The 23,696-nt window shown below is 42.9% G+C and overlaps 2 protein-coding genes across 3 annotated transcripts; one reads left to right on the top strand and one right to left on the bottom strand.

Moving 5' to 3' along the window:
• papss1 (3'-phosphoadenosine 5'-phosphosulfate synthase 1) lies at positions 1-13,981 on the bottom strand. The gene is made up of 12 exons (XM_040187539.2): positions 13,718-13,981; positions 12,380-12,494; positions 12,054-12,289; positions 11,356-11,494; positions 10,030-10,148; positions 9,593-9,706; positions 9,284-9,395; positions 7,221-7,426; positions 4,734-4,869; positions 3,964-4,232; positions 3,010-3,239; positions 1-1,183 (listed from the first exon to the last, which is right to left on the bottom strand). The coding sequence occupies exons 1-12, from the start codon at positions 13,775-13,777 to the stop codon at positions 1,045-1,047; spliced, it is 1,875 nt and encodes a 624-aa protein (XP_040043473.2). The 5' UTR covers positions 13,778-13,981; the 3' UTR covers positions 1-1,044.
• On the top strand, positions 13,367-23,505 carry sgms2a (sphingomyelin synthase 2a). 2 transcript variants are annotated; one of them, XM_078109086.1, is made up of 7 exons: positions 13,460-13,588; positions 14,361-14,582; positions 18,196-18,694; positions 19,276-19,393; positions 20,303-20,456; positions 21,851-22,017; positions 22,770-23,505. In XM_078109086.1, the coding sequence occupies exons 3-7, from the start codon at positions 18,240-18,242 to the stop codon at positions 22,953-22,955; spliced, it is 1,080 nt and encodes a 359-aa protein (XP_077965212.1). In that variant the 5' UTR covers positions 13,460-13,588; positions 14,361-14,582; positions 18,196-18,239; the 3' UTR covers positions 22,956-23,505. The 2 variants fall into 2 exon arrangements, with proteins under 2 accessions (XP_040043485.2, XP_077965212.1); XM_040187551.2 differs by having other exon boundaries at positions 13,367-14,582.
• The last annotated feature ends 191 nt before the right edge of the window (positions 23,506-23,696 follow it).

The raw sequence follows: 23,696 nt of genomic DNA on the forward strand, positions 1-23,696 counted from the left end.
TTCTTGATATAAAATTATTTATTTATTGAACAAGAACCATTACAAATCTGATCCCTTGATGGAACTATTAACTGTCTGACAATGCAGGCCGACACGTAGAAATGAATTGCCGCGAGGAATATATTAGCAACGCATGAGAGGAAAAAAAAAGAAAGGGGACGACAATGTAACAAAATATCAATATTGATGATAAGACAAGTTAAAAGCACCGAAGCTACATGAACCTCACCGTTATAAAGAGAATAAAAAGAACAATGTTAGGACAGAATAAATAGACTAAATAGAAATGTTTCGTAGACGTTTACGAAAGTTTCGGCTGTATATCCAAACTTCTTCAACTACGGGACCTTATCAGACAGCGTAACAAAGAGTGAGACAAGAAGCAGGTGTGATTGTGTGTTTCAGTGTGCGTCCTAATTCAAACAAGACATCATGTGACTTCACTTTCCAAGAACCAAGGCATCCAATTTTACAGAAAGAAATCGGGCACACACAATTTTGCGCAATTACCATCGGCACTTAACCCTCACCCAAAAACCCATAAAGTACACAGCAACTTTTTGGGCTTTCATTAAGGAGTTGAGTGGGCAGTGACTTCATAGATTTGGACACCACAAATACTGAACATACATCCACGCCTACTTAAATACTGGTCAACAGTACTTTCAATATGGGTGATTGAAAGTCTTGATCTTTAAAATGTTAGTTAATTGAACATAGTTATAAAGTTAGTGAGAAACACAAACATCTATTTAAAGAACTTCTTTGTTTGTTCTTTAGGATGCAGACTTCTTCTACTATAATTTCAAATCAAAAGAGGGTTTTTTTTTCCAAACAAAAAAATACATCAAGTTTAGTTACACTTAATTTAACCAAACTCACTCTGATGTCATAAGAAAAACAGCAACTGAGACCGGGAGCAGTCGAGGGTGAGAGTGACACAGACAGAAGCCAAAACGGGGTTTTGTGACAGTAGACGAGTGGTCCCACATCCATCCTGTTAAGACTTCAACGTCCTTCCATGTTTGTGTCGTCTGAGAACCTTTAGGCCTTCTCCAGTGATTTATAGTATTCCTTCAGCACGGCCCAAGCCTTCGGGGCCATGAAGCCGTCAGGCGGATTCTGTCCCTCGCGAGCCATCTTACGCATACGTGTGCCTGAGATGAAGTCATAATCTTGATGGCTGCACAAAAAACAGAAGAGAAATTGAAAGAAATACTGTTAACAATAAGGTTCCCTTCCAAAACATTTTTTCTTGTCGTTTCTTGTCGGCATTGACAGCGTTGTCCGAGAGGAGCATTCGACCGGTGCTGAAGTCACGTCTTTACCGACCTCTTCAATCAAACCCTTGACTGTTTCGATCAGGAACGTTTTGCACTTATCTCCACCGAGTTAACATTCAGAGAGGCATCCTGCTGAGAAGTTAACATTTCAATTTGGCCCACATGTCTTCTGCACATTCACATGGCAGAAGACAGCATGCGGTTGGGACGCTGTGAAGAACACTCGTGAGGCAAAAAAAGCGCCGCTGGGCAAATTCTTCCGAGTGCCTTTTCATTCAGTGTCAAATGAAGAAACAGCTTGCTTTGATCTGAGCCGTTGGCCTTTGGAGGGAGACTCAAGGGTTTTGCTGGTGATTACGACAAGCATCCATATTCCTCCTGAAACTTGGCGAGGCGCTTTTGGCCTGCGCGAGAGAATGGAATGCCATTAATCTAACTGGCTGATGACGAGAGAATTTGGATATCGAGTGACCTCCTTTGATTTCTCTCTCTGTGTCTTTAGCCTTCAGATGACAACAGGCCACTGGATTGACAAAAGATCCAGAAAGAAATACTATTTTTAGCAGCACTAAAAAGGTACTAGATGTTCCCGATCAACGTTTCAGTTTGGACTCAAGATCATAAATATGCATCATGGAAAACAAAGCAAATCTTTTTAGTCTGGCCATACTTAGTCGTAACATTCCTGGCCAAACACTTTAAGTTGCGTAACCTGACCTTGGAGGCTGCTTCAAATCCGGACAAAAGGCGGTGAGATTGCATGATTCATCTTAGCCATCATGTGCAATGTCTGTATGCAGACTTTAATTAATGGCAGGTTTTTGAGTAACATCAAAGCTCATACTAGTCCACAAAACATTTTAACTGCATAAGGAAGAAAAACAATCCCTGTTATTCTTGGCTTTGCGTTGTGTTGAATATAGAAAAGGAGGAAAGAAAATGGATGAAAGGGTTTAAAAAAATAAATTAAAAAAACACAGGACAAGCTTAATGAATAATGGATTTATAGAATGTGATTGCTGTTTAGGCTGCTGGTTCTAATTGGCCTTAATGTGAGGAATTAATCTGGAGTAAATCTACCAATAAGGAGTTTGATTTAGTGCGAGCAGTGCTGCTTTAGGGCCTCCGTCCACAGAGCTTCTTTTCTCTTTTTTTCACACACCTCTTTGTGTGGCCGCTCTGAACGCCTCTTTATCTTTCCAGGGAAGTGCTGGTGATGTCAGTGCAGAAAACAGTGACGTTGTTTGGCCGTGTGTGTCAACCTGAACTTTTTTTTGTCAAAGTGGCACCATCAGATCAAAGACCATGAAACCCATTGGCTGAGTAAACACATATTCTGGCAAATGTGGTGCTTTTATTGCAATACAACTCTCTGACAGATTGTCATCTTTGGCCGTCAGATCGAGCAGCGAAATGCTCATGAAGAAAAAAAACAAACAATATTAACCAAATAGATCATAAAAAGAGACAGGGTGATGCTGGTCTTTCATACAACAGAGCTTTAAAGTGGTGATACGGTGTCAACATATTGTTGTCATAAAGAAAACAGAACATTGTATTTTAATGAAACTCTGTGATGAAGCGGACTCAAGCGCCCCACGGGAGCCCGGGTCTGTGGATAGAGGCCCTTGACCTCAAACTATTTCCGTGTTGCATCACCCGTTAACTTAAACAGATGGGGAACAAGACGGCATGCTTTAGAATTAGGATATGAACAAGCACTTACTTTTGGGCGTCATAAAAATCCATTGCTCTTTTGACCTTGTTGTAAGCTGCGACCTTAAAGGGTACGATCTCCAGGGTGATGAGGCCTGGTGCCATGGTGAGGACCTTGGCGCCATGAGTGGGCTCGTACAGATCTTTCCCCGTGTCAGGGTGGGGCATGCCAGCAGGGTCACGGCCCACGATATAGAAGTTGGCTCCAGCCACCATTCGGGCTCTGCAATGCCACTGAACCTGTGGGATAACGGATGTTAAAATGTACATTTTTTAGCTGAGCTAAGCTACACCAACATGAGTTCAGTCAGCTGGCCTCCAACAGCATGTTTGAATTCAATGCAAGGAGTCATGATTTATGTTTCTCATTTTCAATAACGGCTAAATCTTCACATTACTACTCGACAGTTACTAATACCACAGCCATTACATTCTTGCCCGTGTAGTCTGTATATCTTTAAATCTTTATGGCAAGACAGACCCTAGAGAGGCAGTTTAATTCTTTGCAGACCTTGGATATATGTTGCTTTTAATGGGTAAAAGGGAAAGTCCACTCGGTGATCGTAAGCCGGAGTCTGGCACTCTTAACCTCCCCATTCAGAATTACAAATTGAATAAATTCTACGCCTGACATCAACCAGCCTCAAATCTGCTCTTAATACTTTTGCTGCAGGTTTCCAATTATCTTAAGTGAATGATTAAAAGATTCCCAGCTCCAGAGCTACGCTCACTCATTCGAAGAGGGGTTGTGGATGACAGAGAAACACTCAAGTTGTTTCAATTTCAAATCCTCTTTCCTTCCACTTTTCCCTCGACAGAAAAAACCTGTTGACATTACTCAGCGCTGCAGTCACATTGTTTTGGTTCCCTCTCACTTTAGCGGAAAACACCGCAACTTTTTTTTTTTTTTTTAAAAGGAGGAAGCGTGTAACAACGCAGACACAACATCCTTAACCGCCATTACCTCTGTCGGCCCAGCATACATCATGGGCGATGGAAAGATGGCCACGATAGTAGACTCTGGATTGAGGATGCCCTCCTCCAGCACGGCGGTGTGCTGCTTCATTCGCCAGGGCAGCGGCACGTCGTCGTCCTTGGTCCACCCTCCCAGCGGGTGGAGCAGCAGGACGGGCCGGCGGTAGCCCCGCTCGATGAGGCGCTTGTGAGTGTCCTGCATCAGGAGGGCGTGGCCGTTGTGGACTGGGTTGCGGAGCTGGAAGGCAAATACAGCATCTGGGAAAGAGAAGACGGAACGAGGGCGAGAAGGGTTTGTTTGACTGCGACCAAACACAACTGAGACAAGACAAACGAAAGGCTGCGGTGCACCCAGAGATCATCAAGCAGCTCAGTGCCCAACCACTGGAACCGCATCGAGAGCTTTGCTTCCTGAGACTCAAATAGAGTTCATTTAGGGAGGCTTTTGAATGAGAATGAATGAAAGGAGAACAATCACAGGTAAGCTCAGAGGAACTCTTTTAAATCAATGAAATGCTTTCATTTAGGCAGTCAAAGGCTTGATGCAGAGTTTGGGTATCGCATGACTGTGCCATTTTAATTGTTTTAAAGAGTTTTCTCGTGACTTTCCACACTTTTCCCCAGTGCTTTCTCCCCGATTGACATTCCTACTCTGTGTCCCTTACTTATTCCCCGAGGACTAAACAAAGAACAGCATAGAAATGCGGTGTGTCTCATTTTTAAGAAAAAGTATTTGGGTCAAGATCTCTTGGCACATACCAGCATTCATTTCTTTGAACTTCTGTTTGAGCTCGGTGGGTGTCAGTCGGTACTGATCCAGTTCATCGTTCCAGTAGATCTTGTCCAGAACCTGCAGGTCTCCCCCGACCAGCCAGTCCCCACTTTCCATCACCATCTGAAATACGAGTCACAATGACCACGACAGGGAACTGAACTCAAACATAATCCAGACTTAAGACACTGTGGCCCATAAAAACGTCACTGTGCTGAAACCAGACTAGAATTCTAATAAAACTCGAGTTATTGGCCAGTTGCAATGGCGACACACCCGCATTAATCAAAGACTCGGGTGTCGTTAAACAGGCAGCCGACTCTGGCGTGTACCCTCTTTTGCATTTGGCCACATCCACTAGCTGAATTTAAAAAAAAACAGCAAAGAGATTGTGAGGCCTTATTCCACAGTAAAAACCTGGTGATGAGACCCATGACCACATTGGAGAGAAAACTTTCCCTCAGGTGATTTATCCAACAAAGTCCCAGAAGAGCTCAGGATCCGGGCAACGGCTGCTTTTGTTTCAGGCAATATCTTTCAATATTTATGAGACTGTAGCTAAAGTTACAGAAAAGCTGAGCCTGTGCGATGTTAATGTGATACGAAGTGACATTTCTCCACGGGCTCTGTATACCAACAATCACAGCTCCAGCACAGAGACAGAGGGCTCAAACCAAAAGGCCACAAATGACACATGAAGTGTGAAGTATTGCGGAAAAAAGACGTTTTGGAATCCGATGGGGGAGAAAAGATGTCACTTATTTCATCCAACACGTCCTGTTGGATGTTAGTGAAATACCCCACAAAAACTCTTTGATATGCATGATTTACAGACTTCTTCAGTTTGATCTGGCAAGCGATAAATACAAATTGAAGTTGTCCACGTAATGTGACCAATAACCACTTGGCTTTGTCTTATTTAGGATCATGTCGGAATTTGTTTTCCACACTTCAATTAATCCAACCTGTCGACTGTTGGCTTGAGAAGAGTCATAACAGATGTTTAGAAGTACTCTTAAGAGAGATCAACAGCATAGACATGTTGTCATTTATTTTCATAGCATAAATAAATGGAATACAAAATGTCTGGGTGGATACTTCAAAGGAGCACGTCCACCCTTCACACGTGTGCTCTATTTAACCGTTATAAGTGCCCCAGGACTTCACATGTGAAAATAAACACACCACACCGTGGTTTTCTGATGAAGCTGGCTCCCGTCTGACTGACGGACAGGTAAACAGGAAAAAGTGGATTAAATACATGGAATATGGAGCAGGTCGTTTCCGGGCCCGGGAAGAGACGGGACGATAAAGTCGTAGCAACCAGCCGGCGGCATGCCGAGCCGACTGGCTCCGGAGCCGGGAGTTAAACACACACACACACACGCACTTACGTACGCGTACACACGCGGTTTAATGAGTGACGCCTTAATCGCGGCAAGCTGAGCACACATGTTCAGCTGTGACGGGTTAGGGTGGATAAAGAATGACAGTTAAGAAGGGTGTCGACACTGGAAAGTTATGGTACCAATTTAGAAAACTGGCAGCTTTCTGCAACCTAAAAACACATTAGCAGGCCAGATTTAATCATACAAAATATGACAAAAAAGAGAAATTACAATTTTGCTTACTTTGCGGTGTGGAGGAAAACTAAAATGTGATATTTCTGTTGTGCGGCCTGGTGCTAAATGGCCCGGCAGTTGGGGGACGTCTGCTATAGGTAATCTCCATCCAAGGCTTTGTAGCGTCACACTGAAGGTAGGTCTGACCCCAGGGTGTGAAATCACTGAATACCAAACAGGTTACTTTCCGTTTGCGCTCGCAAAACACAGATGGTCAGCAAACTGCAATAATCCAGAAAATGAGCCAGTCCAAACAACGGTGGGATGGATTTATGAAAAATCTATCTGACAACTGTTCTTGGCTGTAACACCAGACCGTTTCATTCTTGTCCACCTACAAGCCAGTGGTCCTTTGCGCAGGCTGTAAAGGATCATCTCAAGACGTTATCTTGCGTCCACCTGAGCCCTAAAGCAGATGGAAACAATCACTGAATATAACCGCATACGGGTCGGGACGGCGGGAAAGGTACAAACTGGCAGCGATTCTACGGGCCGTTGAGTTTAGCAGTACAATCGGAGCCAGAGACTCGGCATCCAAATGTAACACCTGCAAAACGTGGGCGGACGACGAAGATCAAGTGATTTTTCTGGCCGTCGTGACAGACCGAGAGAAGCTCCGCCTCCTCCTGTTCAGTCTTTCCACAAGCAAAGAGAAGAGGCCGCCTCAGATCTGTGTTCGATCAGTGCTGAAGCCAAGCAGGCAGTTTGCAGTGTTTATCGCATAGCACGTTGAGAGAGACCATCTGCACCTCTGCAACGCAGCTCGGCTCTTTCACCATGGCCGGACTTTGGAGGTTTTCATTCAATGCCATTGCCCGCACCTCTGTTCGGTTTTAGAAGATTGAAATGTACCTTGATGTAAGGGTGGTCTTTGCAGGTGGTGCCCCACTGACGAGCACACCGCTCTTCTTTGCGGTGTTCGTAAAACTCGGGGTTGCGGAGGATGGCTACTCGTTTGCCGTTGTAGACTAGAGCCACAGCGGTCACGCCGTCTAAACGCTCCTTATCGGTAGTAGAGATCGGCAGCACCACGGGCACCGACAGGTTGATGACGCCACCTGGGATAATGGGAAACCCAGAGCAGTTTTGAGGGGGAAAAAGGCAATAACACTGCAATCAACTATTACTTCTTAAAACCACATAATCTGCTGCCTGTCTGCCTGAATGCTCATTCAACTCCCAGCGAGCAGGCAACAATAGAAACATTACTAAATTGGCCTGGCAAATGTTTAATGAGGAACGAAATGCATTCCAGGACGTGCTTGCTGGACCTAAAGCAGGGACACTAGCTCCGGGACGGTGCGAAAAGACAAAGGCAAGGTTAAGACGTTTAAAAAGGCTTGTATACTGAAGAATCCCCCATGAAGCCCCATGGGCTACATGGGGGATGTTTAGCGAAGCCACAAGCCGCAGTGAGTCTTCAAGGCTACAGTTTAAGCAGCCAGAGGAGAAAAAAAAAATCCCCCTCTTAGGTTGAGCTCCAGCTTGACGCTTCCCCATTCTAAAATCCTGTGAGCTGCTGGAGGGTGCATCGTGCCGTCCAAATTGATGAGAACGTCAGATCAAATGCAGTGGAAACAGGAGGGCACGCTGACTGGAGCGGGCCACGGCTCCCCTGGACCGTCTTCTCGTCCCCTCGGTCACAGTAGAGAGCCGACAGCTGGTTCCAATGAAGCGCACGAACAGGACTGCCAAATGTCCGAGCGAGTGAGACCCAAGCTTGGATTTGGGTCTTTGTTTATTTTCTCAGACTATTTGATTAGTCAAACAAGCAGTTTTCTGATTCCCAACAAGTTTGTTATAGTTTGGGGCGATCAATCCTTTCACTGTAATATCACCCTCAGAGTCCTGGAAGGAAGTGAAAATGGACAAATGGTGGAGTGTGGTGTCAATCAATACAGAAGTCCCTTCCTCTGGAACAGTCTCCCTCCGGATAAACAGGAAAACTGGAATCAAGACCCGTCACATCGATATAGGCAATATATATATCTTTGCCTCCACCTGTCTACACAGCTATACTTCTCAGGCGATCCATCTTTCTAAGGAAAGAATGTAAATCTTTTTATCCTTGTAAATCTGGTTTTATCCTTCAGTGAGGACATACAATCTACCTGGCAAAATCTGAAAGTGAAATTCAGGCTGTCAACTTTCATTTAATTGGATGCATTTTTCCTTTTGCTATGCGTGTAACACACAGCTGAGGCGTGAGTGGTCATACAGGCAATAAAAGCAAATTGACTTTTTCTTGGAATTTCAACCAATACATGATTAATGACTGTAATTACAACAAAAGACTCCAACACCAAATGCAAAAGTGCCAAAATAACAAGCCATTGGTTGGGAGACTTGCTGACTTGGTGCAGCTGAACTTACTACTTCATCAGCAGAATATACAACATGGTCATTTTAAAATTCTGCATCTAAATCCTTTGCAATCCCTGCAACAAAAGTTGGAGGTGTATATCACCGCTGTGTAGCTGAGCACTTCTTCTGCATGTCAAAACACAGAAAAAACTAATTTATGTTTCTCAGCACATCCAGCAAAACAAAATACGATTAGCAGTTTGACACATGCAGAGTATTTGTTAAACCACATTAAATGCTACATTTAATCACAGTGCTTTTTAAGTAAACAAGAAATGTGAGAGATGAGCACAGCTGATAGAGATTTGGGGTACAACTGATGACAATAGAACACATGCTGGAGCTCACTGTGCTTAAGCCATACCATAAAGAGGTATTGTATGGGATTTGTTAAATATACTGAATCAGTCAGAAAGCCATCCGCTATTTCTGTGTAATCCATTTTATGAGCACTTGTCTCCATCTAGTGACTTTTTGGAGCATTGCAATACGTAATTTTACAAGAAAATATGAAAACGTTGTTTTACTTTAAAACATAAAACACATCTTACCATCAAGCAGACAGTCAAAATGAAGACACTGCAAATACTCTCTCTCTCTCATAAAGCCATTCAGAGGAGTGGCCCAGCCTTCAGCCAGCACCTGCACCCACTGCATGTCCACCTGAGGATCGCACCCACAGTCACATTCAGCAGGCTGCATACCAACAATCAACCCTCAATAAGCCGTTCACATGAAACGGCTACGTGTAAATGGTTTACATAAATAATGTAAATAACTGTTCAATTTATATTCAAAGTCAACTCGTAATAGTCATTTAGTTGAATGTATTCATTGAGATGTATGTAAATCAGGGGTACCTTCCCAATCTGCACTGCAGGCAGAGTCTCAGCATCAGCCTTAGCCAGGTCCAGTTTATTCTCTTGAACGTACAGCTCTTTAACTTCATAAGAACCATCAATGGGAACTATATCCTGCAGAAAATAATGGAAAATTATTAACTACAAGTAAATAACTACCAAATATTTACTAACAGTTTATTATTCACAAAATAAATATTGATTTGCACGATACAGTGTAGAGACAATAACCTGTTACTATTATTAAAATATGAGGCTTTACTACCCCCTCGTGGTTAACAGGAATAATAGCACAGTTGTATGTGAAGTTGGAACTTCTTACATCAAGCTGTCTAACGCACAAACATTCTGTGAACGGCACAGACAATTAAAAACAATAGTGGTTCACGCCAAAAATGTTTTAAAACACGTCAAACCACAATGTTTCTTCACCTCACCCTCTCTTGAAGCAGGTCAACAAGCTGCTGTATGGACTCATTCACACTGCAAGAGTCAGTCTTCAGCACCAGCTCTGGGGCTTCTGGCTTCTCGTACTCTGAGTCAATCCCAGTGAAACCTGGGAAAATAAAGAGAAAGACTACGAGCATTACATTTACACTGCTGTACACGTGCACATTCTGGTCTTTATCCTCTATTGCAACATTTGTTTGCCTTTTTATCTCAACGCTTCTATTAAGGACTTGTTGGTGTCATATTTTATGACAGCATCACAATCAAAACAAAATCCTAAATTTACATAAAAAGGTGTCCGCAAATGAAATCAGGTAGCTTTTTTTCCTTTCTTACATTAATATAAGTCAGCAGTGCTTTGTGCACGGCAAAAAGGAGAACAAAAAAAATGTTGTAAATTCTGGATGGAAATTACAATACATTTAGACTTTAACAAACACAACTCAAATATATCGAAAGAGAGACATAAGACGATAAATCTTAAAGAACTCCGGAATTGTTTAAAGTTTAATCCGCTGCAAAAAAAAAAAAAAAAACGTACTGGCCCACAATGTTAGAAAACAGTTCCTCTAACAATGATGCATCACTTTTATTGTCACTGTCATGTAGTTTCTGTGTAATTTGACAAGATAAGCAAAAGTTGAGAAAGGGGGAAAGGGTTAGCTGGTGGTACTTCATGTGTCGTGCAACAGCAAAAGTCCCACTGAGGAAAATGTCAAGTATTGTAGATGTGTTTTCTGAGCAACGTTGTACTACTTGCTCTCTGTTTTGCTCTTGGCTCCTAACGTATCATATGGAAGGGTGATATGACTGTTAAAACGTATGATGTAAGAGATGTCACAATCAGACAAAGTACAAACCCTGAATTACATGTCATTTAGCTGACACTTTTATCCAAAGCGACTTACAATAAGTGCATCCAACCATAGGGGTACAAACTCAGCAGAACAAGAAACAAGAAAGTGCAATTTCATCAAATAAGCCAATTTACAACTTGTTATAGATAAGTGCCATTATAAGTACAATTTAAGTGCTATGATTTGTTAGTCTTTTAGTGGAGGTAGAGTCTGAAGAGGTGTGTCTTTAGTTTGCGGCGGAAGATGTGAAGGCTCTCTGCGGTGCTGACGTCATCAGAGAGCTCGTTCTACCATTTAGGAGCGAGAACAGCAAAGAGTTGTGATCTTGTTGAGTGTTTTAGCTCTCAGTGAGGGAGGAACAAGCAGTTTTGCAGATTGATCACATGACAGCTATAATAGCCCAGGCCGGGGCTCTATTGCTGCATTGCACATAAACAGTATTAAACCATACTCCACCTCGTATCTCTCCCGCTCTGGCTCTCTTGTACAGCCCTTTTACGTCCCTCTTCTCACAGACATCCAGTGGAGCGTCCACAAACACCTCAAAGAAAGGAAGCCCTGCAGCCTCATGGATCTTCCGAGCATTAAGGCGATCCTAACAAATTACAGTGATGTACACACATGATTTAATTAATAAAAGATTACAGGAAAAAGATTGCATGTTGGTATTACAGGTCACCGTGTGTGGTTTTCACCAAACAACAATGTGGTTGTCTGCAAGAGGAAACCTTGCAATGTACAATAAATTAGTTCCTATTCCAGCAAGCACAACTCTGAATCTACAGACTGTAAAGGGAAATACATTTGCTCCTATATGTACTGGAATAAGTACAAAATAAACAGATGTGATGGAATTTGCATGAGGGGATGGAGGAGGGTCCATGTGGCTAAATACCCAACTGAGATCAGCTTGTGCCGTTCTGAAAAAGGATCCTACCACCGACCACTTTTCGCACTCGGCGCTACTGCATCATCAATTTAAGCAGGAAAGATGAGGAGTATTATCATCAACCCAATCTATAGGAGTAATCCCCAAAAAGCATAGTGGTTTACAACTGACCATAGTTCATTCAAATATGGTTGGATATAGATCGTATAACAGAATGAGGAACATAATCTGTTTCTCTCATGCAACGCTTCGGAGAGTCCCTCACCCTGCTGTAGGGAGAGATAAAGCTGGCGATGCAGACCAGCCCAGCATCAGCAAAAAGCCGAGCCACCTCAGCAATGCGCCTGATGTTCTCTTCACGGTCCTCTGGGCTGAAGCCTAGGTTTTTGTTCAGCCCCTGACGGATGTTGTCCCCATCCAGTGTGTAGCAGGGGATGCCGTGGCACACCAGGTACTCCTCCAGAGCCATGCTCACTGTAGTCTTTCCTGCGCCCGACAAACCTTGGCGCAGAAGATAAACAGCAGGATTTACAAAACAGCTTTGACACGATTTATGGGTTAAGAAGAAAATGTAATAATAAAATAACCCACCACTCAGCCAAACGGTGCATCCTCTGAACCCTCCTCTTGTGCCCACAACCTGCCCACGCTTGTTTCGGCTAACATGATGAGCTTGATAGGTGACATTGGTTGCACGTTGCATTCCCTTAAAATCGTACAGATTCACTGTCAATGCAACATACCCAATTATTCAAATTTTTAATTATTTTTGCAAAAAAACAGAGGCTGTTCATATGAACGGATAGCGCCTGAAGAAAATTTCATTAAACCTTTAACTTTTGAGTCATTAACTAATAGTGGAAAACAAGTATTGGCCCTGACGTAACCGGATTAAACCATCTCGATTACTTTTATTGAGCTATGTTGATGTAAAAAAGATTTGATTATTATATCCCAGAAAGTAAAAATGCAAATCACAACTTTTTTCTGAAGACATCTTTCAATGCATAAAAAAAACATTCACAGCAGAACCGACGACACCGCGGTCATATCAGGTGTTCTACCTTCACCGACTAAATTGTCAGATTCCCTATGTTTGTGTTTTTGGTATGCTGGAGGACCACAATGTATATATGATGAATCATTATCCTTGACGTCTGTAAATACTGCAGTTAAGCGTCAGGAGAAGACATGTCTAGCACTTTCATTAAAAGAGGAATAGGCGCGTGCACGTCACCCACGTTAGCTGGCAAAAGCTAATAAAGGCAGTATTTTGTTGACACTTTTAGGACACAGCAACTACTATGGGCTATTTGTGACGGCTTTAGGGTAAACAAAACAAATAGCCGGTTGCCCCTGTTACGTGCCTACTCCCCCATACAGCGGCAGATGTTTTCTGCCTCGGTCACCTGATTCGTCACATATAGGATTACATTTATTTTGTCCATCCCGAAAAACAAATATTAGCATTTTTATACACTCGTAATCGCTGCAAAGGACATGTGATGACTTTTGAACATTTTCAGCAAAATGTTAGCGAATGTGTGACGAATCAGGTGACCGAGGCAGAAAACATCTGCCGCTGTATGGGGGAAACAAACACGCACGCGTAGACAAACCAGTAGGTTCAAAAACCAGTAGGCACGTAACACCCCACTTGACTGTATTCAGCAGTTAACGGTTATTTAACGGTTATTAACTAACGGTAACTGATTAGCAACTTCTCACCCTGCTAGCGACGTGGGCTTTAAATGCAGAGCTAACGTTAGTTAGCATCATATCGGCGGAACGTCAACGAAGGTAATTAGCGTTACCCAATTACCCGCAGGTTTAAAGTTAGCCTGTCTGATGGTTAGTAGCATGTTGGTGGGAATGAAAGGGGTTGAGGAAAATGTAGAATCGGACCAACTTGCCAAGAGAACAACTCACCCAGTTTTCGGCAGCGTTGCCTAGCTTCGGTTTCTTGTTCGAGTTGCCGTACGTCTCCATGTTTGCAGCGGTCCGTTTCAACCGGTCATCAAAACACAAACCGAAAAACTGCTCGACTTTGTTGCTAGCCCGGATTTTATTATTCTACAATGGAAGATGAATGACTGAAGGAACCCGGAGGTGCTTGGTGCAACAACCAAGGACAACAACCGGGAAGAGCTTCTCAGCAGCCACGTCGCCGGCGACGCAGTGACGCATTTCCCTAGTGGGCGGGGCGAAAGGGGCCGGCGAACTGATCCGATGTCAGTTTTGATACGTTGTCTTATTTCGCGGCCACAAGCAACTGACTGAATGACTCAACATGTTCTCGTCTGGATATAAAAATATTTTAATTAATTTGTAACAATATTTAGGATTTGGAAAGTAGAATTTCTGATGTGGCTGGAAATAAAATATGATACAAAATGACACACAACTGAGAATTCATAACCAAATAAACTAGAAATTTGATTGAAAAAGTACAAACACAATAGTATTCTTTTTATACAACTCCTCTCTGCTACTCCCTACCGCTATGAGACGGTAGTCCACCAGACACTTCTACGTGCGCTAAGTGACAGGGCGCTGCTCGCGCTGATTACAGGACAGCTCCTCCGAACTAAAAGGAGGTCGTGTGCGCGAGGATCTGGGAGGATCTGGGAATTTGTGGGGGGCTCCGGGGAGGAGCACCACCTCGGAAAAAAAAGCCAGCGCCACCGACGCGTGTGATGTAGCAGTCCATCCCGAGAAGCGACCGAGCAGGGCGCAGCATCAGAGGAGCAACTGCAACTACGGGAAGAGGCGCTAGGAGGCCCGATCCAGGCAGGTAGGATGCTGCTACACGGCGCGCAACATGTGTATCGATACGCAGCTCTTCGTGTTTGGGTCGGCGTGCGTTGGGTTTCTTCAATTGGGACATGGTTGTGTGCGTGATCTTCAGTAAGCGGGAACCCGGGTAGCCGAATTGTTTTTTAATGTTGCTTACGTTCAACTTTTTTTGGTGGGGGGGGGGCAGTCTTGGTTAGAGATGCACTGTGTATATGGATTCTAGGAAAACACACATCTTCTGCAGTGTGAGGCTCAAGGGTTGGCATACATTCATGCAAAAAGTTGTCTTTCTGTTGATCAGTAGGCATCAGCTTGGAGATATGCAAATAAGTAACGTCACGTGGCATTCAGAGACTAATAGGCAAGTTGACACACAAGCTCCACGTTCATTCTGAATTACACAGTAATACCCAGCACACAGGCGGTGTATGCTCGTCATGCAGCTGTGTAATAATTCATTTTCTAACTAACAGCCGAAAAATGAGCGTGCTTAATTACAGGGTTTGTTGTGACCTTGCTGCCACACCCAGTAGCCTCCCACGGAACATGGTGTTTAGCACTATTTCTGGGGGCCACTGTGCTGCAACACCCGAAAAGTCAACTTCAAACTGCTGCACTCACCACATGTGACAGAGGGCTGTCCTGTAATAACTGGGAGCCATGGGAGACACCCAGTCCTGACCCTGACATTACTGCCAGTAACCACCCCGCAGGTGGTTATATGGACCCCGGAGAAACAGGGTCCGCTCCAGGCTCACTGGGACCCTTTGGGCTTGTTAGCAGCTTCAATCTGTTAGTGTTGTAGAGTAAGTTATAGTAAGTAATGAACATCATAGAGGGAACACCACAGGTTTGCAAATGTTTGCTTGTAGTAGTTCACTTTAATACGTTACTGCAGTGTTGCGGGGATGTCAACATCTACTAAGCATATTTCTACTAATACTCCCATTACTTATTTTCATCCCATACTTATGTACTGCAGTACATTTAGTTGATAATTATAAATACTTTAGAGTAGACACTATGATGCTTGTCTTCCATTAAATTAATGCACTGTATAAAGTAGTTTAAATAAGCTCCTAAAATGATGTTCTGCTAAACATGCATTATATAACTTTTCATCAAGTCCTCTCTGTAGTATCAACAGTCCTTTAGGGGCCGGGCCGCCTCTGGTGCCCTCCCTTTGAAAAAGTCAATCCGCACGATGTAAAGAAGAAAAATGAGAGAACAGCAAGCGAAGCCTGTTATTAAGTCCCAAAATGGAGTCAAAACCCTGGTTTCCCGAGAGTAAAATACAGCCTTCCATTCAGCTGGGTGGCTTTTCTTGAAATAGCTTGAGCGAGTGGATGCAGCCAAGTTATCCATTACGGGCCGTGACCATGAGGAGTAGGTTTTTCTGCCAGTTTTCCATCAACACGCATCCCTTTAGAGGGCCGGGTGCTCCAGCGGGTGGGAAAGCAGAGTACTGCACACTGGGGAGGAGAAGACTGCCGGAAAACGGGTCTAATGGAAACACCGAAGCCCCGCGACTATATGCAATAAACTATTGCAGGTTGTTCAGAAGAAAAACACACAGAAGGGATCGTGTACCAACAATACTGATCAGGAAAGTAACTGAATGTAACTGTGAATAATAACTATGACATGTGCAAATTGTCGGATTTTAGTAACCATAACAAGGTAGAGCACGAAAGTTCCTTCTTGATCTTTGAAAATAGTAGTTCAACAAAATCTTCAACTTTTTCAGTAGTTTTCAACCTACTGCTTTTTCATATCAAATAACCTCTGTATCTTTTCTTAACCCTGACCTTAACATTTCCCTATCCATAAACCAAGTACTTTTACTTGCAAACAATCTCCCAAACCATAAAAATGTCCTGTGAGGCTTTACAGCAACATTTCCCCGGCTTCTCTACTTTAAAGCGCCTGATGTTAATGCAAGTTTTATCGTCACACAGCACATTTAACCCGTTCTACTGTTGGCGGCGGGCAGTTACCCTGGTAGAAGTTTGTGGATTTTGTCCCTTGCTCAAGGTTACCCAGGCAGTGAGGAGGCAAACTGGTCCGTGCACGGACTTGTTCAACCGTCTAGTTTCCCCACAGACTGAATTACCTTGTCCCCGACCTGCTGGCGCGTCGCACCCCTCGCTTCACCCGGGATCGACGCCGCCGTCAGTCGCTGACGCCATGCGCTGTCGCAGCGCTTCGTTAATCTACGGGGCCGGCAGCAGATGGGTTTCTGGGTTAAATTGTCCCCAGTCGATCTTTCTGATGTTTATCTTGAGAACAGGCATTTTGAAATTCACAAGTTGAAACTGAGCTGATTGATTAGAGGGGGGAAAGAAAAATCAACCACAGGATGTTCTCACTAATAACAGAAGGGCAACGTGACATTGTAATTGGCTCATATTGCTTGTCTGCTCCTGTTCATCATATTTGCCATGTTAGTCTCTATATACTCTAAACTTTGTCAGACCTTGTGTCCTGTGACCATCCATCAGTGGCATAAAATAGGTTGCATCTGCTTTGGGTTAGTCGGAGGGCATTCGCCATTAATCCTTTTCTTGCTATAATAATATTTTTCCAAAAATTGATTCTTAGGAAACTGATACTTTCAGCAGCTCTCTCGTGTCCACCCGTACACCATATTTATCCCCCCCAGTAGAACATGCCATTGAATCCGAGATGACATTTATTGTGATGCATTTCGGGGCTGATTGCATAACGCTCAAATCCATTAATGGAGCTGTAAAAGCGACTAAAAGGCTTTCAGACACCAACAGAGGGAAATGGTCAATGGTGTTGTGGACTCTCAAGTCATTAAAAGAGCTCAATAACAAACATTGCAGAAGCATCCCGCCAACTTTATCATCTGAGTGTCATTACAAACAATAATCACAAACCATTCACCTCTGGCTCTTTGAGTTAATTTTTGTTGTTGTTGTTTTTTGTCGATGTAACAGATTAATTTAGTAGCTGCAGATTCGATTGAATCACACAGTCTTCCTCAGAGGACGGCGTGTGCCCTGTTGTCCCTGTTGACTTTTAAGCCACCCTAAGTAAGTGGTCCTTAAGGCAAAAAGAAAAACGTCTCCTCAAATTTAATGACAATTTAGTAAACTCCATCTGCAGAGAAACATGGCGGGGGTCAGGTTGTTCTGTAAACTGTTTATAAAATCAATGATGGACTTTCGATATCAACAAGTTCAATTCATTTTAGTTAGTTTAGCATTCATATAGCTCGAAACTTTTATAATAAGCATGCATATTCTTTTGATGGAACAAAAAGAATGTTTGACCGTGCAAACCGCTGAAGTAACTGTAGCAGCTGCTTGCTGAGAACGAAGCCTGAACATTAAAACAGTGAAAGACTTTGAAAGGCCCAAAATACAAGTCAGACTAAACCTCCAAACAGAAAACTGTCCCAGTGGTTGTGGTGAATGTGCTCACACAACCACATTAGTATATCCATGGCTGGCTATGATATACACGATAGTTTTCCAGTCCAAAATGGACATTTTCAGCCAGTGCGATCGAGACCCGTGCATCAGTATCCGGCCCGCGGGCCTTAGTTTGGGGACCACTGTTTTACATCTTTTCTTTTTCGGCAGCTACAAAGCCTCTACACCAGTGAAGCGGTGCCTGTGGATGGACCATGCAGGCACCAATGGCGTCACAGGAGCATGTGGATGCGAGAGCCGCTGATAATCTGACCCCAGGAATGGAGGGCGGTGCTGCGCCCGGCAACGGTACAAACTGTCCTGTCCACGCGCCCGGCGAAGAGGACACCAAGCGGAGCTTTCGGAAAGGCATCGGGAGGCATAATGACTACGTGAAGATTTCCGTGCCAGAGTCCAAGGTCAATCGTCTGCCAATGGAGTGGTGGAAGACGGCGCTGACCGTCTTTTATGCCGGCTTCAACTTGGTCCTGACCACAGTCGTCATCACCATTGTCCACGAGAGGGTCCCGCCTAAAGAAAGCAGCCCACCTCTTCCTGATAAGTTTTTTGACTATATTGACAGGGTCAAGTGGGCCTTTACGGTGACAGAGGTCAATGGCATGGTGCTGCTGGTTATTTGGATGATTCAGTTATTCTTCTTCCGATACAGGTAAGCACAACGAACTGGCCTTAATAATATTGTTTTGTGTAGTATTGTTTGCTCAGAAAACATCTGTTGAGGCCTCCATTATTCCAATACAGAATAGCACATGCTGTCTCTCAAAAAAGGTGAAGAAATGGTTAAATGTCTTGCGGTTGGATGTTGTGACGTATCTGTGCTCTTTACAGCTCTTGCCGGAGAAAAAAAAAAGAGGAAATCGAGAAGATCAAAGCTGCACTGGTCTAGTTTTTCTAGTTTAGAGTTTATGTTCATCATGAACAGTTTAGAAAGCTGTCTTTGTTCTTTAGCCGGCACCAAAACCAGACCACCGAAGTGTACCCGGTGCAGAAAATTCAATTTGACATCACGTCTCCAAGATTTGGCTAATTGTCTAAACATGTGGGGAAAAAAGCTAAATGAGCAATGACATATTTCACACTGCAACAACTGGAGGCTTTCCGTTGTCATCATGTGTTCTTGTTAAAAGTCAGTTTGGCTCAAGAAAGTCTCCACAGTTTAGTAAATTTGAGCAGATGTTTCACTCAAAAATATGCAATATATATGCAGTTATATATAATCTCTATTTGCAGGTCAATAGCCAGCAGGCGGTTCTTCTTCCTGATTGGCACCTTGTACTTGTACCGCTGTGTCACCATGTACATCACCACCCTGCCTGTACCTGGCATGCACATGACTTGTGCTCCTAAGGTAAGAAACGTGCAACCATCAGAGCGGGCATCAGCTGCCGTCGCTCAACCGTGTACTACCGAGCACCCTCTGGGACTCTGTTTGCACAGCAACACAAGAGAGGCAGCTATAAAAAAAAAGAGGCAATTTTGACTTGTTGCCGCCTCAGGACAAGTAGCATACTGGATGTGTGGATCAGTGTCTGATCAAAAACATCTGCCATAAGCTGCTGTTTGATGGTTTGTCTTGTGCAGAAGGATCAGACATTTAACAGTTCTGCAGTTTTTCTATTCTCGTAGATTAGAAATGTTTTTGACAGTTTAGGAAAGGCTTGAACTAATTGTAAGTCATCCAAAAGTAGCTCGATCAGCATGAACATAAGTTTTGATCATGTGTAGTTAACAATATGCTACAATAAAGTGACCTTTTTTTTAAACTTTAGTTAAATGCTTTTCATTTATATACGTTTCTCGTCCCTGTTAATTAGGGTTTAAAAACATTGACAGACAATACGGGAAATGCACGTTCCTGCTTTCTTGCCAAGCGTTAGATGGGAAGACTGATAGCACTGTCATGTCTGTACGGGTAATATTAGCTTAGCATAAAGCATGAAGTTTGGAAACTGAGAGAATCTCTCAGTGTGATGTGACCGGCGGCGCTCTGTCTCGCCATTTCTTGTTCCGGTGCAGAAATTGTCATAAAGTATTTAATGAAGTAAAAATAATAAATATAAAAGTTTTTGTTTTTAAACTTAAACTTTAAGTTTAAGATCAGAGGAGATGAGCAACTTTAATCGGTTGGGCTCTGGGAATTTTTTATTAATACATAAGGTTTGGTGGCTGAATAATCAATAATGAATGTCAATGTTGCTGCTAATCCAGTGTTGTTGTTTTTTCTGCATCTCTCTGGTTACTTCATGTCCTCTTTCAGCTTCATGGAGACTCACATGCAAAAATCCAGCGAATTCTGCGGCTGATTTCAGGTGGAGGTTTATCCATTACAAACTCCCATCTCTTGTGTGGAGACTTCCTCTACAGTGGACACACTGTGATGCTCACCCTCACCTACCTATTCATCAAGGAATGTGAGTATTCCAAGCATCACTTGTGTGTTTGCTTTGTTTTAAATAATTTATGAGAATTTGCCATGAATAATAGATAAATGACATTGGCGGTTTCATCGCGTGTAGCCAACAGTATTACATCAACCAGCTGCACGTCGATTCTACGAACAATAAGAGCATAAAATAACCAACATGTGTTACCACTGGCTTTCTTCAAGTTTGTGCTGTAGTTCAATGTACTCGGAAAAAGGTCCTGCAAAACATCAAACAACGAAGCAAAGTCGTTCAAATCATACTTCCAAGACGTAGACTCATGCATGGAGGTGCACACAGTGAATTACCACATTTTTAACTTCATGTTGTGTATTTTGTAGGGATTTTGTTCTGAAACGTACTGCGACAACGTTGTATCTGTTCCTTTTCATTTCCTTTCAATTGATTTGTGCTTTAGGAGCATGTGGGACGAGATGACTCTCCACTTGTCTTCCTATCACTTTTATCGGGGTTCCCGTTGAGAACCGAAGCGCCTTAAGTTTGATTTTCAGAGGATTCTCTAATTGTCCATTATAAGTTGGTTACTTTATACTGCAAAAATGCAGCAGGGCACATTACGATCAGAAGTCAAGAAAACAAAATTAGTCCAAATGATTGACTTCCATCTAGCAATAGAGTGCAGCCTTATTACCGGTTGCCGGATGTGTATGAGCTGGCAGGAAGTAAACTAAAAAAGATTCTGAGAGGCAGATACATGTATATTAAGTAGTAGCGTGAGCCAAAGAGTTTTTTTGAATATTAAAGCATCTAAATGTGTTTAAGTGGAAGCCCAAAATAGAAGTAGGCCTATGACCCTTTAATTCAACATATATCTATATCATATATCTAACACTCGAATTATGCCAAATTTGACAGCAGGTATCTCAAGAAATGTTACCTGGACAAAATGCGTGTGAAAGTTTGAAAATGTACAAATTTGCTTTGATGTCGAGATACTACAAGTGAATGTTAATTTCTGTTATATTCTTCGTATAAACATGTTCGTTGCGGTCTGTGTGCCGCCCACATTGCACCGACATGCCTTTTTCAAGCATTTAAAGCATTAAAGAACAGACCACAGATGCACGCTATGCTATGTATGAAGGAGGGATCCCTCTCCCGGCATGGACAGAATGCAAAGGATGTCATGTGTACAGAAGGCGCAAAGTAAAAGATGTACAATGCGTTTAGCACATACGACAGAAATGAACCAAATATTGAGATAGATCGAGATATATCCAACATCCACAGAGATCTGTGAGGAGCGGAAGTACAAAGACTTCCAGAAAGATGTCATTAATGTGGGATAATGATGACAGTAATAGTAATGTGACTACTACTAATAATAATGATGATAATGATTTCCTTCCCTCTCTCTAAAGACTCGCCGCGGTCGTTTTGGTGGTACCACCTGATGTGCTGGCTGCTGAGCGCCGTGGGTGTGGTGTGCATCTTGGTTGCACACGAGCACTACAGTGTGGATGTGGTTGTGGCCTATTTCATCACCTCCCGCCTGTTCTGGTGGTACCACACCATGGCCAACTTACAGGTCGGACCACAGAGCTTTACACTGGGTGGCTGCTTGTGTGCTAGTTGGAGCGCTTGAATAAAAAAGGATTTTAGAGCTGAGGGCTTCCCTCTCGCTGACCCTTGTTACACATCACTCATTATTAATGGAGGCTTTTAGCGTCAGTCTGGTGACAAATGGCTGTATCTGGTTCACAGACTTTACCTCATGTTTACCAGCTGAACATGTCAGCGCTGTAATGTGTTATAGTTTTTGTTTAGAGGAAACGGATTACTTTTATCTGTATATTTAGAGTGTATTTTGAACCTATTTTTCCAAACTGGACGTCATCTCATTCAGTCAGTGTGGCTTGTGAACAGGGTGAGTTACTCCCTCTACTGGCCAACAAATAGATGATTTGGTGGTACGAAGCCAAATCATTTTTCATGGGATATTTTAATCATATGGTTAACTTGCTTAGCTAAAATAAATCAGAAACCTCAGCTTCTGACTACAGGGGAAATATAAACTGTATACAAGCTCCTCTATTCTGATTATTTTTGGTTTCAGAGTTTTCATCGCTTTTGCAGTTGCAGCATATAGATGAACTAGTTTTCATATTAGCAGGTAGCATTAGAAATAATATGAATAATAAGAAAAAGAGAGCAACAATTGTCTCACCCATCTCTACTGCACCTTGTCTGTGCTGTGTGTATCTTGTATGGAGGTTAATATATAAAACCGTTTCTGATCATTACTGTTATTTTAAAAGGTAACTTGTATGTTCTCGACAGACTCTGAAATGCTCGCCAAACAACTACCTCACCAACACCTGGTGGAATCCACTGTTCAACTTCATGGAGAGGAACGTCCAAACCTCGGTGCCGTGCTCTTACAATTGGCCCATCAGCTGGCCTCCGGCCTGCCTTAAGAGCCCCTGCAAGAAGTACTCCATGGTCCACAGCACGCGAGAGGAGTGACCCGACCCCGACGTCTCTGTCTACTGGACCGCAACATAACGATACCAAATGCATAGCGATGAAAGATACATCTCTGCGAAAATGAAGGATAATCATATTGTCTATGTGTGTGCTTTGTAGATGTAATTTATTTCTGAGATGAACTCCTCGTTGTTTTTGCAACTCAGCTTCTAGTGAACCTCAGACATGAACAAACAAGTTGTTGCAACGGACTCGCAGGTTTGTTACGCTATTTGCAAGACTTCATTTTGGATATGCTACTGTAACTCTTTCATACTGTACGTGTTGACGGGGTTTACCTCAATATGATAACAATGTGCTCAAGTCACAAGGTGCCTTATAGTGTGTTAAAGATCAGTAGGTGTACCACAACTGCCATTTTGAGTCTTGATATATTTGCTGTTGTTGTTCTTTCATTTTACATTATTATTCATTTTCTATTCATTTTAGTAGCCTTATTGGTGTATATCCATAGCTGTAGTCAAAAACATTGTAATGTTATATTAAAGTTGGACTATATTAAGACTTAATAAATTAGCTCATCACTATGGTTTTTATTGCAAATGTATGTTTTGGACGGGTTTTGTATTTAATGGATCTCTTGAACATTTGAGAACCCGTGTCTCATATGTCACAGGACATGATTTGGTTGAATAATACCATTTCCCTATTTGTCACAAAAGGCCTTTATGTCATGTTGTGGCCTTGCATGTTGCATTAACTAATCATCTTATGAACATC

This window comes from Gasterosteus aculeatus, chromosome 9 (genome assembly GCF_964276395.1).
Source record: "Gasterosteus aculeatus chromosome 9, fGasAcu3.hap1.1, whole genome shotgun sequence".
Taxonomy (NCBI): Eukaryota; Metazoa; Chordata; class Actinopteri; order Perciformes; family Gasterosteidae; genus Gasterosteus; species Gasterosteus aculeatus.

What these genes read in the sequence shown, in the direction of transcription:
- papss1 (XM_040187539.2), bottom strand. Translation starts at nt 13,777, where the DNA reads ATGGAGACGTACGGCAACTCGAACAAGAAACCGAAGCTAGGCAACGCT. An exon ending in GCAACGCTGCCGAAAACTGG is followed by an intron (nt 12,495 to 13,717) that starts GTGAGTTGTTCT and finishes TACGATTTTAAG; the next exon opens with GGAATGCAACGTGCAACCAA. An exon ending in AAGACCACCCTTACATCAAG is followed by an intron (nt 4,870 to 7,220) that starts GTACATTTCAAT and finishes CTCGTATTTCAG; the next exon opens with ATGGTGATGGAAAGTGGGGA.
- sgms2a (XM_040187551.2), top strand. Translation starts at nt 18,240, where the DNA reads ATGCAGGCACCAATGGCGTCACAGGAGCATGTGGATGCGAGAGCCGCT. An exon ending in TTATTCTTCTTCCGATACAG is followed by an intron (nt 18,695 to 19,275) that starts GTAAGCACAACG and finishes CTCTATTTGCAG; the next exon opens with GTCAATAGCCAGCAGGCGGT. An exon ending in ACATGACTTGTGCTCCTAAG is followed by an intron (nt 19,394 to 20,302) that starts GTAAGAAACGTG and finishes GTCCTCTTTCAG; the next exon opens with CTTCATGGAGACTCACATGC.